The sequence below is a fragment of the Xyrauchen texanus genome, chromosome 37 (genome assembly GCF_025860055.1).
Source record: "Xyrauchen texanus isolate HMW12.3.18 chromosome 37, RBS_HiC_50CHRs, whole genome shotgun sequence".
NCBI classification, from domain to species: Eukaryota; Metazoa; Chordata; class Actinopteri; order Cypriniformes; family Catostomidae; genus Xyrauchen; species Xyrauchen texanus.
The window spans coordinates 16569819-16586883 of NC_068312.1; the positions used below are offsets into that span (position 1 = coordinate 16569819).

At 39.4% G+C, this 17065-nt stretch overlaps 1 protein-coding gene across 1 annotated transcript in view; it reads right to left on the bottom strand.

Moving 5' to 3' along the window:
* Window positions 1-14255: 14255 nt before the first annotated feature.
* LOC127630758 (E1A-binding protein p400-like) overlaps window positions 14256-17065 on the bottom strand; it is a 38151-nt gene continuing 35341 nt past the window's right edge. The window contains 1 exon segment of the mRNA XM_052108511.1: window positions 14256-16966. Coding sequence (XP_051964471.1) covers window positions 16637-16966 — 330 coding nt within the window. The 3' untranslated portion in view covers window positions 14256-16636.

Genomic DNA, 17065 nt, shown 5'->3' on the forward strand with positions numbered 1-17065 from the left:
CATTTTGATGTTCCTAAATCTGAACCGCTGAAGAGGCAGTGGCTGAGTTTTGTTTACGATGGGAATATTCACCACGAGCAACGTCAATGCGTTCATGTTTGCACGAATAATTTTTCACCAGACTGCTTTATAAACGAGGGTCAGTATAAAGCTGGTTTTGCTAAGAAGCTGCTGCTGAAAAAAGATTCGGTACCAACTATTTATATTCCCTCTGCACCTCCAGAAGAAGTAAGTGTAACGTTTTATTAACCTTTATATTAATCTTTGCAAATCGCTAACCCTAACGGAGGGGCGGGGTGACCAAAGCTCATTATCATTTAAAGTCATATGCTCTGAAACGGCGTGCTGAAAATAGAGCTGTTTTTGAGCAGGTAAAATTAGTGTTTTCTTAAAATACTAATGAGAATTTTTAATAAAAGTATATTACAAAGTTTTCATTTAGACCCTAAAGATTCATATTAACTTGTACAAAAATGGCATTATATGACCCCTTTAAGTTCATATTAAAGCCAAAATGCTGCAGGCAGCGGTGAAGTTGTTAAAGTCAAACAATTAGCGGTGGGATTACTATGCTTTATACTAGAGATGTCCCAATATCATTTTTTTGGGAACAAGTACAAGTACTGACACTCCTTTTCTGTACTCTCTGATACTGATACCTGTTTTTTGTTTTTATTGCGAAGCATAGCGAAGGGTCAATTAAATGCTTTTTTTTTGTCTTTGATCCACAACTGATTTTAAAGAACAAAAAGGGTATTAAAAGAGACATTTGGATGGCACGGATCTGACCTTCCCTCTAGCACTACTGACAGCGTGTTGCACAAGCAACCTCCTAGACAAATATTTGGGTCCTGTGGGAATCAGGAAGTATTTGCATTCACATAAAAATTGGTGAACGCTATTCAGAGGTTGGATTTTCTCTCTAAAATTATGTTTAATCTCCACTGACTGTTAGGTTTAGGGTTGGGAGGTAGAGTTAATTACAATATGCATTCCTGTTGACCTTATTACATCTAGGGATGCCACGATTATACAGTTTCACTAACTTTAACTGGGATTAAAAATGTGACGGTTAATTTAACTGCAAGAATTTAGAATCTACCGTTAAAAACTGGGAAATGTTTTATTCACACATGGCAAACATATTATGTATAAAATATATAAATATATAATATAAAAGAGTTTTCTGTGTAAGACTATCTCTTTTGCTTGTGCATAGGTGGTTAGAGCAGCTGTTGCTATGGTGTCCACGTGGTGCTTGGCGAGGTGTCGTGGACTGAATGTGAACTCTCAATTAACGTGAAACTGGGATTTACACACAAACTGCAAAATATAACAGAGGAATTTGATCTACCAGACTCGTATCCAACCAAAAAAGCTATTTAGGGATGCAGATCAGTGATCAGATTTTTTCTTCGGAGCTGAGCGGTTCATTGTCAGCAAGCTGAATACCACAACTGTTCCAATTCACCTCTACAGAAGCGTTTACTGTTGGATATACGGCGCATTCCAGCGGCTTTCTCTCCATCTGCACGCCGTGTGTAGAGTATGCCCCTTCGACAGCTCTAAAAGTGTGTATTTCTGATCTAAAAAGTAAATTTCCTCTTTGTGTGAACACATTGATTTAAATGTCTTTTTAAATCACGTTGAGGATGCGTTCGTGGATGGTTCATGTTCTCACTGCAAGAACATGACCATGGTAACGTTGTGGTCATGGCTTTCCTTTTTCTGGGGTAAGCCACTTCAGCTGTCCCCTCCACCGGTCCACCTTCTACCTACGGGTATGAGGCCGGGCCGGTTGACGCTCATTTGCTCCAGTTCTGGGATGAGACAGGCAGCTCACCTCAGTGCCAGCCTAATGTCTCTTTCGGAGCTTGCGGGTTGGATGAGATGTTGATCGCTGCATCGGAGAGCGCCTTTGTGATTTCAGACGCAGAGGACTTGACTGGGCTAACGCATTCGGGTGTGCTCGAGGCCGACGCAGAGATGACCGCCATGATTTCCCGGACTCCCGCGAGGGTCGGCTGGACTGGGACTCTCCACCCGCACCTGAGCATTGATGACTGGTTCTTGGGGTCAGCGCGCCGCTCGCTGCAACGCCCTCCACCGGTCCCTTTTTTCCCAGAGCTGCATGACGAGCTGACGAGGTCGAGGGGGACACCTTTCACTGTCCAAACCCTATCCTTCAGCTTGTCCACTCTCAATACGCTCAATAGCGGGGTGTCTGAGGGTTATGCCACAATACCCTAGATGGATAAGGCAAATGTGGCACACGCGTGCCCGCTGAGCGGCGCCACGAGGTGGCGTCGCCTGGCACTCTCTTCCCGAGCCTGCAGGACTATGTCATCTCAGGCAGCCAAAGCCCACAGCGCCGCTGGTCAGGCCGCCTCCGCCCTGCATGCCATGGCCCTCCTACAAGTCCATCAGGCCAAGGCACTAAAATAACTGCACAAGGGTAGTTCTGATCACGACGTGCTGCAGGAGCTGCACTCGGCGAATGCCCTTGCCCTCTGTGTGACGAAGGTCAAGAAGGTTGTCCCCCTCCACCTTGAAGGTGTTTGTTGCCGCTACATCGGTGCACCATGATGCAGTAGATGGTAAGTATTTAGAGAAGCATGACTTGATCATCAGGTTCCTGAGAGGCAAGAGGTGGTTGAATCCTCCTAGGCTGCTCCTCTTCCCTCATAGGACCTCTCCATGGTCCTCTGGGCCTTTGGAGAGCCCTGTTCGAGCCCTAGAGTCAGTCGAGTTGAAGGCCCTCCTGAACACGGTCATTTCCATCAAGAGGGTCGTGGTCCTTCAAGCATTCTCTGTCAGAAAAAAAGTGCCTGGAGTTCGGTCCAGAGGACTCTCATGTGATCCTGAGACCCTGACCAGGCTATGTGCCCAAGGTTTCTCCCTTCGGTAGATCCCCATTTCCCTTGGGGGCAGGACCTTCTGCCGCGCATCTTCCATGTGCGGCCTTGAGCCCATGTGATGTATTTGTCACATGTTAACACCCCCGGAGCAGGGTGTGGTCTCCCTAATTTATGTTAAAAATACATTCTCTGTATAACCTAAATATCTTATGCAGTGTTGTTTCAAATCAAACTGATCTTGTTTAACTCTTTCCCCGCCAAACACAGAATTTTCCGGGTTTTATGAAAAAACGCTTCCCCGCCAAACATGGAATTTTCCGGGTATCCGTGTTTTAGGTGGTATACGGTAAGGAAGACCCGCACGCATGTTTTGAAAGAGTACGCAACTCTTTGATCAAAGAAACAGACTGCGATCGTCTCAAACATGAAGTGGAACACCATACTAATACTAAAGCACTTGTTTGATAAAAATGCCTTTTTCTCAGCTTTTTGTCCAAAATGTTGTTTTTGACAAAACCTACCTCTGTTCAAGTGGCAATAAAAAAAGAACAAATGAAGATAAAATAAAATCCTAAAATCCTCTGCTTTTGCCTAAAAGCAGAGGATTTTATTGTGATATATAGCATCTTCATATATTCATGGAAGAAAATATTCTGCGGGCCATTAAAGTTTAGCGAAAATCGTCAAAAACCCTGGCGGTGGCTGGCAACTTTTTTTAAAAACGCTGGCGGGGAAAGAGTTAAAGGAATATTTGATATTTTTACAAAAATAATTATCAAGAATTCAATGCTTGCCCTAATATCAAAGGTCTTACTAGAAAAAATTAATTATGATCCAACGTGAAAGTGTTTCACCACTGTTCAAATACACTTTGGATCACATCATTTATATATATATTTTTCCTTCTGAAAGGACTAAATATTAAATTAAGCAAATTACAATAAAATGCAAATTCATCTCTTCAGTAATCAAAACACTTTTTGAATGTAACTATTCTAATTACAAATTATTTAAATTGTAACTGTAGTGGAATACAGTTACTTATATTTTGTATTTTAAATATGTAATCCCATTACATGTATTTCGTTACTCCCCAACACTGTTATATTTTTGTATATATATGAATATTTCCCAATAAACATGAACTATTCCTATACTTAGAATCAACAACATATAAACAATAGTTATATATTACTGAAAGACGGTAAGTCTATTTTCTGATTATCAAATACTTTTTTAGTTCAAAACAATGTTTGTAATGTTGTTATTCACCTTAGAGCTAGCTGGTTTGGTTAATGGCTTAGAACTCTTTTATGAAGGATTTTATGAAAAGTCTATGGAAGAAATTAATGGGAAAAATACTTTTGGAACCCATGATGGCTGAAAAAGGTAAGCACTGTTGTGCTCTGTTCTGTTCAACAGTATATAAAAGATGCTGCTGATAGAGCTTAACTTGAACTGAACCCAGAACATTCCTTTAATAAATCTGATGCAGTATTCGGTGCAAAATCTTTTATCCTTTAAAACTATCGGTATATCTATTCCAACGCACCACCTGCATTCCTTTCAGCAATACTGAATCTTGAAGAACAACTCTTTTGTTTCAACTACGGTCTTAATTCAATTACGGTCTTACGGTTAAATCATACTGAATAAGTGTGCTTGCCCAAGGCCTTTCTGGTAATGAAATTGTGGCCTAGCAAAGTGAGACTAACTCTCTTCAAACTCTCACAAACACACTCATAACGTATAAGCACAAACAATGAGAAGTGGTCAGTACAGAGCTAAAAAAGATCAATGGGAGTAACTGAGAGTGTTAGCAGGCTCCATGAGATTTGACACATGACCAATAAATAACATCTTACTGTGAGACACACACACACTGCTTGAAAAGAGTCCACTATTATGACACACAGAGAGTGGGGAGGGCCTCCTAACCTTTCACCTCCATTTGGCAAATGTCTGTGTTTGTGCATGTTTTTGTGTGTTTGTGTGTTTGTGTGTGTGTGTGTGTGTGTGTGTGTGTGCAAGAAGGGGGTTTGTAGATAGAAGGGTGTTGCTTAATGAGGTCTACTGCCTGACAGTCCTGGTACCAAATATCACTTTACACACACACACACACACACACACACACACACACACACACACACACACACACACACACACACCTATCATTATGAGGACTTTCCATAGACATAATGACTTTTATACTGTATAAACTACAGATTCTATCCTCTAAACCTAACACAACCCCTAAACCTAACCCTCACAGAAAACCTTCTGCATTTTTACATTTTCAATAAAACATTGTTTAGTATGATTTTTAAGCGATTTGAATTATGGGGACACTAGAAATGTCCTCATAAATCACATTTATAGCATAATACCCTTGTAATTACTAATTTGTAACTTACAAAATTGTCCTCGTAAATCACAAAAACACGCACACACACACACACACACACACACACACACACACACACACACACACACGTGCAATCTATATGTGGTTTTGTTTTTCAAAAAGATTGTGTTGTGTTAAACATTAGCCATTTTCGTCTCTCTCTCTCACAGCATTAAAGCACTCTTCTATTATCTCTGATCCCCCTTTCATTATATCTCTTCTATTGCATAACACATCTCCATTACACTCTTACATTAAACATCAGTTTAAAAAAACCCTGACAAACATCTGCAAATTTCAGCTTCATTTGACGTGTCATAGAGAAGTGGTTGCATGGAGTAATTCATGTCAAGTGACTGGCTTGCTACCGTTTCCTGAGTATATAAATAATAAGAGCTCTAAAAATAACCCAAGCTCAAACTGTAAGATTTAGCCAAACATGAGCACACAGTGACAGCTTTATATGACAGCTGAGGGATTATGGAGCTCTGATGAATCAAATACTTGCATGGCACACTGCACAACCTCATAATGCTGACAGATGTCTCTCTCATTCTTTTAAGCTCTCTCTAGTGTAACATATCCAAAACAGGGAACCATCCATATTGTTTATTATAAAACCCCCTAAACCCCACTGTGAGTCTTCATATTGCTCAAAGATATGAACACACAAAGAAATGCACCAGACAACTGACTACAGAACTGAGACAAAAGGAATTCACAATGACTAAAATGGGTATGCTTGTTTGAGCACACTGACATAGCAACATCGGTTAAACAAATGGCATCAGTTTGGGGCTGGACTTTTAAGTTTTATCAAACCAATGGCAGATGAGGAGACTGTTTGGGAAAAATGTTTGACAACAATCATTAGGATATTCTTTTTCTCTTATTTCATTTAGTGAGGCAAGAGTTGCAGAAATGACAAACTTCAGCTTTAAACTTTTACATTGGGTACCCGCAAATCTTGAATATCACTTTACAACCTTGGGTGCAGGTATTTTGGTATTGTGGTATCGACACACTTCCTGTTGTGCTCTCTGTTCTGTTCAACAGTAAAAGATGCTGCTGATAGAGCTTAACTTGAACTGAACCCAGAACATTCCTTTAATAAAGCGGAAGCAGTAGTTCAGTACAAAATGTTTTATCATTAAACACAGCCGGTATATCTATTCAAACACACCACCTGGATTCCTTTCAGCAATACTGAATCAATACTGAAATTCAAACACTCACAAACACACTCATAACGTATAAGCACAAACAATGAGAAGTGGTCAGTACAGAACTAAAAAAGATCAATGGGAGTAACTGAGAGTGTTAGCAGGCTCCATGAGATTTGACACATGACCAATAAATAACATCCTACTGTGAGACACACACACACTGCTTGAAAAGAGTCCACTATTATGACACACAGAGAGTGGGGAGGGCCTCCTAACCTTTCACCTCCATTTGGCAAATGTCTGTGTTTGTGCATGTTTTTGTGTGTTTGTGTGTGTGTGTGTGTGTGTGTGTGTGTGTGTGTGTGTGTGTGTGTGCACAAGAAGGGGGTTTGTGGACAGAGGGGTGCTGCTGAATTATGTCTACTGCAAGGTACTGCATGTCTACATCCTTGGGTGCAGGTATTTTGGTATTGTGGCACTGCTAATGTGGGTTGTGCTTCATTTTGTAAGTATCTGGATAAAAGAGTCTGCTTAATGAATAAATGTAAAAGTTTTCCAAGCTAGTTAGACTGAAGTTAATATAAAATCTAAAAGTGTTCAATGCTAGTACTGACTGAACATTATCATCAGTCAAACACAAAGCAGATGAATCGTTTCAGTGAGAGTTTAAAAAAATCAGTAACACTACAATAAGATTATACTGTATTTGTTAACATTGGTTAACTAAATCAGTTAACATGAACAAACAATGAACACTAAATTATTTACAGCACTTATAATCTTTGTTAATGTTAGTTCATAGTGCATTAACTAATGTTAACTAACACAACTTTAGATTTTTTTTTAAAAATGTATTAGTATATGTTGAAATTACTTATTCAGCACGTACTGCTCTTCGTTATTGTTAATGTCGACATAAATTTGTATTATACCTAATGAATTTACTAATGTTAACGAATAAAATATTATTGTAAAGTGTTCATTGGTTAACATTAGTTAACTACTTTAGTTAACATGATCTGGTGTAGTGGTCTAAACCACATAACTGGTAAACTGATAATCAGAAGGTCACTGGTTCTATCCCCACAGCCACCACCATTATGTCCTTGAGCAAGGCACTTAACTCCAGGTTGCTCCGGGGGGGATTGTCCCTGTAATAAGGGCTCTGTAAGTTGCTTTGGATAAAAGTGTCTGCCAAATGCATAAATGTAAATGTAAATCTAATAACAATCATTTTACAGCATTTATTAATCTTAATGTTCATTTCAACATATACTAATACAAAATTTTTTATAAAAGTTGTATTTGTTAAGATTATTTTATGCACTATGAACTAACATGAACTAACAATGAACAATTGTAAACTAACATCAACAAAGCTTGACAAATGCTGTAATTGTTAGTTGTTGATACCTAATGTATTAACTAATTGTAACTGGTTTGTCATTGTGGGAATGAGGATGTGGGTAGGTTGAACTCAAACTCCATTCTTTATTAATAGTTTCTTTCAAGGTGGCTTTTCAGCCTAAACTCAAATTCACCAATACAACTGGACTCTGCTTGTGTCTCTCTCTCCTCGTCTCTGGCATGTTCTCTCCTTTTATTGCTCTCCCCAATGCTTTCTGCAATCAGAAACAGGTGTTAGGCATTATAACGCTCAGGTATATACCCTTACCACTTTCTCTCTCTTTGAATGAACGCTTAACCACGCCCCCACCTGTGTGGGTTCAAGTCCCATCTGGGGTGCCAATTTGTTGTGGTTCGTGTCATCTCTGTGAAAAATCAATCGAAGTCTTAGGGATTTTGATTTCAGAAGAATAGACTTTATTATCAGACAATAAAGCCGAGTTGCCTCAACAACAACTGAAGCATCTCTGGGATTTTGTTCACTTAAATACATGTCCTCTAACAAGGTGGGGCTAATACATTCCAAACGTGTCACCATTATCCATAATCCTATTCTTTGTCTCCAGTCTGATTATTTTTAGAAGTGGACAGGAGACACCTGTGGAAGAGCCTCACCATATATTTTCTCAGTAGTCATGAGAGCACATTTGTGAGGCAACCACTGTTCCAGCACAGGCCTCTAAAAACACACACTCACATAGTAAATGACCTGCTTGACCACCAGAAATAATTGTAGAATAAAATGGCATTGATTATACTTGATTAATGTATACTTAACTTGATAAAAATACACCACACCACATACCTGTTAGTTGTAAGTCCTGCTCATCTCAGCGATCTCAGGACGGCCCTCAGATATTGTACATGCTGCTGCCAAACATTGCTGTAAATGATTATGTAATCTAGATAGGCAGCGGCATACGCCGAGTGGGGTCTGAGGACTCTGTCCATGAGCCGCTGAAACATAGCTGGGGCTCCGAACAAACCAAATGGAAGAGTCACGAATTGGTGTAATCCAAACACTGTGGAGAAAGCCGTTTATTCTTAAGACATTGGTGTTAAAGGGAGCAGCCAATATCCCTTCGTTAAGTCCAGTGTCGAGTAAAATCAAGCTGTGCCTCAACTGATCGAGCAACTCATCAATACGAGGCATTAGGTACGTGTCAAATTTAGACACCGCATTGACTTTTCTATAATCCACAAAAATCTTACTGACCCATTGCTCTTATGGACTAGAATGACCCGTGGTACCACTACCATGGTTGTAGTCTCGATTTGTGCACCCAGGCAGAGGCAAGAACACATCTGTAAATTATTTTTGCAACTTGACAACTTCAATGACTTGAGATGGCGAGAGACAATCTCCACAAGGGACTTGGGTGACATGATTGGCTTTTAACTTCACCTCCGGCCTAAGCTCCTCCCACTCCGGAACCACCATGAATGAAATTCCAACCTCCACATGATCTGCTGTTACCTTCTCAACATTCAAGAACCAGCTGAAAACACATCTATTCTGCAAGCACTTAACCAACCCACTTAAGTGCACTTACTACTGGACTTAACCTGCACGTGATGTAAAAAAAATAAAAATAAAATCCTTGTCTGTCTCTTTCTTCCGTGCTAGCATCTTTACTACTCCAGCCTCTGTGAGAACTTGGCAGTCCTATACTGCAGATGTTGTTCAACTTTGAATGACAAATTTCTTGCAATGTGCCTCATTTGTAAGTCACTTTGGATAAAAGCATCTGCTAACTGGCTAAATATAAATGTAAACAAATGGAACCTTATTGGAACCTTATTTTTTCATCCTATATCTCTATAAATTAAATTAAATAGCACTATTAATTCTCTTACACAACATATTTCCACTCTGGCTGCCTCATGACTATACTCAACATTTTGAAGCTATTGGGAATGAATGAATGAATCAAAGAATCTTTCATATCATGCACTGACTTCAAAAAACACTGTTTCAGTATGCATTCAATCATTCATGTTTCACAACCCATGATAAAATACAAAACGCAAAGACTATGCTCAACCTATTGACTTATTCACTGATGCCTAAGCCATCACATTGTTATACACAGTACTACATACTCAAGGCTGATACAGAAACCACTGCTTGTTAGTGCATAGCACTATGCTAGGTATAAAATAATAAGTGGTTTGAAAGGCATGCCTGCCTCTGTTCACATCAATGGCATACAAATCAGCATCCCACACACAGTCTAATGTACAGCCAGTCTGATGTTGTTGTCATGACAACCCTTTGTAGAAGCTCCACGTCCTGTTGATCTCGATGAGGTTATTTTCTGAAACTATCCACCAGGAACAAGGATCTATCATGGCCTGTGGGCATAATGACCAAACATATGTAGATCTTTGTAGATCTGAGAAGGGTTTTTCTAGGTAAATATTTTCATATTTGGCAGTATCTGATGTTTTGTTCAATGGTACCTATTGAACAAATGAGTTCTCTTACATTGATTGTTTTTGTATTCTTTTGGAATTCATTGGGACAGCACTGATTCCATCTGCTAAACTCAGACCAAAACAAAACAATCATTTATGGTATTGTTTGGGTCTATCAAATAAAACTATAATCTAGACAGTCACCATTGACTTTAATCGTATGAAAAAAGATGCACTGAAAGGAGTTGGAACAACATGAGGGTGAGTAAATGATGCCAGAATTTTCGTTTTTAGGTGAACAATCCCTTAAACAGCATGAAAAATGAAGAGAGGAAAAAAAAAACTCAACTCACATTCGACACACTTCCAAATGTGTTTTCACTCTCTCTTGAGGGAACTGAAGTGTTCAAAGGCCTTCTGTCAGACAGGAGTGCAGAGAGATACAGCATCTGACAGATCATTGGTACAGCTCTGCCCTGCATTACCAACATGCCACCCACACCAGGGAAAATATGTCAGTGCCAATAAACACATCGAAAGCACGCAGATACAAAAGGAGAGACTGTAAAACAAAGCCGCCAAGGTTGTTCTTATGTTTCCCTCCTCTAAAGTGTCATCTAAATGAGCTCTGTACGGGTGGTCTGGATTGAGCTCTGGGTTAGCCCGCATTGTGAGCGTAGAACCTGACAAACCTCTCAAATGTAATTTGGATGGTTTTTGACTTGGCAGAGCTCTTAGTTGCATAACACAGGAAATTTCAACTGTATATGTTTAGGCATCTAGATAGATGTTATTTACACAGTGCAAATAAAAAGCTTTTAGTTGCTATTTACACAAAGTGCTAATAGTGTTAGATGCTCTTTGCACCCCGGTGGTAGATCATGGCAGATACTATTTGCACACTTAATTAAATATTAACATACTTAGGGGCAGCACTGGAGTGTTTATTTAGAGTCTTACAGACCTACACCTGGCCTTCACCAACTCCTACACCTAAACCTAACCTTAATTAACCATGGTTTTACTACAGTAACCATAGTGTAACCATGGTCTTTTTTAGTAAAAAATATAATCACTAAATTAAACATGGTTACTATATTAACACCACATTATTGTCTTAGCACCATGGTTAATTGCATCAATTAATTACATTGCATACTATGGCTTCTGACAAAAAACAGTTACTACAAAATTACCACTGCAAAACAATGGTTAATTTTTACCTGGATGTTATGGGTAATTTCACCTTTCCCTCAACTGCCTCCTTCACAGTGGCCAAATCCCTGCGAGGCAATCAACCTTTATATTCATTTTGATTTCTTATTAGGCCTATAAGTAGTATTAAAGGAATATTAAAGGTGCTGTAAGTGATTTTAGCCATTCTACTTCCACAAGACTGAGCCACGCCCCATTTCCCTTAACACTCCACCCTCCAAATATATCAAATGAGCTTTATTGAGAGCAGAAACGGTCATTGAAAACAACAGCAGAAAAATAGTGCACTCAACTGACCATTGTTATGAACAACATGGCATAAAGATGGATAAAACCTCAATAATTCACTATAACTACAACACTACTAGAATGTGCAAAATGATTGACAGGCAGAGAGCATCCGTGAACGCGGCCCGCAGACACATTTTTGTTTCCTGTTTACAGAGTGTAGAGCTGTTACAGAGATAGGCGAGATATCTCACAACACTTATTTTATTAATATCTTTCAGGGAGTAGGACAAGTTTTTGCATACCGTTCCATGAAAAAATCACTTACACCTTTAACTGTTGAGACTGATGGGGAAAATAAAAGCACAGTTACACATTCTTTACACACTACACCATTGCAGAATTACTTGGAAGTGCAGTTTGTCTTTAGTTTCTCTGTTTTCACTAGACATGCGGTACTCAATTAAAGTTCCAAGAGGTCCGGTCTCTTCATTTCCTTCCCAGCAAAGGTCAGGACAGTATGTTGCTTACATGGTGTCAGTAGTTATAGCCTATGGCTAGAAAATTATGTATATATTTTTTTTAACGTTTTTATAACTTGCCATGTCGAAAGCAATAGTACTTTGTAAATAAAGAAAAAAATCCTGATGAGGACATCAGGGGCCCAGAGACAGCTAGTGGGGTCTGAGAGATCTTTTCTACCAAAAGATTAAAATATTTCATCAAGAATTCATCAGTCGAGGACACTATAAAAATGTAAAAGCCTGAATGGACCATTTTTATATTTTCCTTAAAGTGAGAATCTACAATCAAAAAACGAACAAATTTCATAACAGTGAAGCATTAAATATCTGTTTGATTAATGTAATGATAAATAGGCTTTCCTTGCCATGATGACATCTCTGCTTAATTTTCACAAAATTAGAACAAAAATCTGTTTATTATGAAAGGCTCCTAACATGCTGATTAATAAAGCAAAATTTAGATGGAAAAAAGGTTATAGTCTTAAGGCGGCACGTTAACTTGTCCTGACACAAACCTGGCTTAGCTGAACCGGCTGAATCACAAATCAGACAGATAAAGACTTTACTTAAAGTTTTATTTTCTGCAGTGTGTTTAAGCGAAATATCTCAACGGTGTCTCCGCTACTGTTGTTAAAATAACCGCACCTGCAACTCGTACGTACATTAAATTAGGTTTTATGTGGCACCTCATTTCTATAGTTGGAATAAACTGAGTAGCACTAAACACGCTTTATTCCTGCTCTAGAGAGAGTTTGCTCAGTGGGCAAACGTGTATGCTTATATAATCACTTAGCCAGGTGTCAGATCACTAGCACAAAACTTCAGAGGATTGAATTGTCTTTCGGTCCGGAATCTGACCAGAGTCCACCAATTGAGTACCCCTGCTCTAGACTATTGGAGTGCCAATAGCAGCGCTGTGTGGAAGGAGCTATTTACACCTAGTGTATGTTTATGTACCCCTTCCACCACAGCAGCATTATGACATTTGCAACACTAATAATTAAAAAAAAAAAAAAATCAGTAGAGTGACAGTATTTCAGCTATTTTCAGTGTAGCTTTTCCAGGAACATGCTATAATTTCCCATGAGTAGCAGTGTAGCTACACAAAATACTATTTGTCACATTACTGCAAATGCAGCAATAAAGGCAAGGAGTAATCAAACGTGTTCACCTAAACCATACATCTGTAGGGCTGGGAAATCCAAATGATTTCAGTGACTCAGGTCTTTCAGACAGTTCATATATATAAACCAGTTAAAATAAAAGGCTCAATTGCATTTAGCATTCATGCTAAATGCTAGTGGGGCACCTCAATTACGTTGTATTTCACTTTTAGGGTTGGGAGGTTACTTTTAATAAAATCTATATCAGAATACATGCTGTAATATGTCATTTGTAACGTATTCTGGTAGATTACACAAGGTGAGTAACATAATCGACACATTTTGGATTACTTCAGCACTGGCAGATGTTTTTTTACTTGCGTTGACGATAAACAAGTTAAGAACAAGTGAAAAAAGTTACTGCAGTGCAGTAAGACATCTCTTACTGTATCCTCAAAATACTTTTAAGTCTTTCTGTGGTGATTTGAAAATTGAGTGACCTGCTTGGCCAGCCCCAACAACGTTGCTCAAACAATAGCATATGTTGGGGGCAGGGCCCCAACTTTGACCAGTGGCAGATGAGGGGAATATTCAGAAAGCTGTTTTGAAAACAGTTTTTTTTTACTCTCCCCAATTTGGAATGCCAATTCCCAATGCGCTCTAAGTCCTTGTGATGGCATAGTGACTCGCCTCAATCTGGGTGCCAGAGGACGAATCTCAGTTGCCTCCACGTCTGAGACCGTCAATCTGCGGATCTTATCACGTGGCTTGTTGAGCGTGTTACCGTGGAGACGTAGCACTTGTGGACGCTTCACGCTATTCTCCACGGCATCCACACACAACTCACTGCATGCCCCACGGAGAGCAAGAGCCACAGATTATAGCTACCACGATGAGGTTACCCCATGTAACTCTACCCTCCCTAGCAACCGGGCCAATTGGTTGCTTAGGAAACCTGGCTGGAGTCATTCAGCACATCCAGAACTTGAAAACAATTTATTATTATTATTTCACACCTGCTCTATTAGGTGTTTGTTTTTAAGTGTTTGAGGTATCATCAACAACACTAACAAAGCAGGACTTGTAACATGCTAAAGTATACTTTGGTTTAAGGGCCTGTCCAAATCAAAAACCACAAGAATAAGCAACAGCAATATGTTGCTTATCTTAGCTATCACAAACCTATTTCCAACCAGTCGTGGCTTCCTGATCACACAAACTGCACATGAAAGAGTGCCCCCTTATGGCTTACCACAGAATCTGGAAAAAGGGTCAAATGAAGGAATGTGGAAACTTGACCTGACAGAAACTAACTTCTTCAATAGATCACACAAGAGGATATTTTCTGAAAGCTACGAATAGAAACCTTAACTGAGATCATAACATTGTTCTATTGTGAATGTGCAAAACACAATGTCCTTGCAATCGATATATTGCAGGTTGCTTAAGATGAAAAATGCCCAACTGCTGGAATAAAATGTGTATTTTCATAGAGATGTAATGCAATGTTCAAATCCCTGTTAGCCTGTGTATCTGGTACAGTGTTCTGTATGCCTGAGTGCAGACTTGCTGAGAGAAGTTTGTGTCAACATATACTGCTCTCAGCAAGTCTGCACAAATGCATATAGAAGTGCATATGGATCCTAAGCAGAACAGCTGGCATAATGCAACCTGAGGCCAGCTGTTAAAAAAACCCTTACTTAACCTGGGCAATTTAAACATTCGGCCAGACAAAACCAGTTTGGTTAAGAAACCAAACAGAACATGTGTAAAAACATAACACTTTATACAATTAGGCTGAAAAAAATTCAATGAATACACAACTACTTTACAAATACAAATGCTGCTGCTGTTGCCGCCCCCCCAGTTATTTACATTGTTCCTGACCCATCAACATCAATACAAAAAGACATTTATGAACAAAAGCCTCGACAACATAGCTATTTCAGTACATCAGATAGTGTATCTGACACATCGACTAAATGTAGCCAACATAAACAAGCCAAGTTCTGACTCAGTTGAATAATGGTGATATTGTTCACAACTATACATAAGAAAAACAAAGGAAAAAGAACATATTTCACAGATGTGTTATCAGAAATTAAATTTCTTCCAAATTGATTTTGGGAGGTCAATACTTTCCATGGCTACTGCTACCATGAATGGTACAAAATGGCTATGGTGTAGGATTATTTTTCTATCAATTTGTAGACATATTAAATAACATCATGGAGTGTTGTATCACTTAACACAAACATTAAATGTACAACTACAAAATCACAAGACAATTTCCATGTGTTATGCAGAAAAAACTCATCAAATTATAATTTTTTTTTAACTTTAAATGTATGGTGGTAATAATTTAGGCGCACCATAATATCTTTATTTTTTGGTGGATGTTGACCTTTTGCTCTGCACATGATACAAGCTAATGTATATTCAATTATTATATAGATTGATACAATTTGTAGTCATGGTGTATTTGTGATGAGTGACACAATCACTGTCTTTCACTTTCAGTAAGTATCAAACTAACTGCAGTTTGCCATCTTCACATCCATTAAGGACGTCTTCTCTTCATGGAGCCTCAATATCAATTACCATGATAATCATTTAATGTTTAAAAGGGACATTTACTTACACAAACAACAAAAGGACAATAGTACCACACCTATTTAAAAAATTTGAAAGCACAGTAGGGGACACATACAATATTTGACTGATTGAACATTATGAATAATGTTGAGATGATCTGCCAGAAACATGAAAAGTCCTGGCATGCCAAATGAAGTGTTGCAGAAAGTCGATGGGTGTCACGCACTTCATCCATGACCTTAAGAGTGTAATGACATTTTGACAACTGTATAAACAAAGTACAATGCATGGTAGAAAAACAACAGTGAACAATTTACAGCTCAGTAAAGAGTCATTACAAATTGAGCCATCATACTGATAGTGTCTCTACCTGAACATCAGTCTGCACTCTGTCATGCTCTGTTTCTGGGAAGAATACACTCGACAGTGCACACTTTCTATGAGGGAAGGGCTTCAGCTTCACAAGCCATTGAAAAAAACAAGAATGAGTCCAGATATTGTGAAAGAAACCAATTGGCCGTAGAATGAGGGCCAATGGCAGAGTGATATTTCTTCAGTGTGAGATGTTATTAGCTTATGAGTGTTATGTCAAATGTTGCATTGTAAAAAGAAGCTTTCCCTCCATCCAGAAAGTCTAAGGTGAGTTCCTCTATAATAAAGCGCCACCATTTGTCTAGCTCTAGTTTGTGCCCAGGTACATCTGACTCCTAAAGTCTCTCTAGCTGCCACTGCTGGGTTTGGCGGGAGTTTTAGAGCGCATGGTGGCCCCAGTGCGGGTGTTTCCTTTGCCCTGCTGGGGCTGAGGGGTGGAGGCCTGCTGCACTGGAGACTCAGCAGTAGAGGGAGCAGCACTCTGCTGCTGGGCGGGGCTGTGGGGGGGCGGGGTCTGGATTTGAGGGGAGGATGCAGCTGCTGTGACAACCTGCTGTTGGAGGAGTTTCTGCTGGACAACCTGGGCGGCTGTGGCCGCGGGAATGACCTGCACCTGAGCTGAACCTGCCGCAGGTGCTGCCTGTGTCAGGGCCACCGTCTGAGGCTGCGCCTGGATCTACACACATCACAAAAGGACTTTAAATGTCTGAATCAGGTGTTGTGATAACACTGCAGAACCTGTGACATTGTTTAGGTAAATAACTTTTAAGCAAAC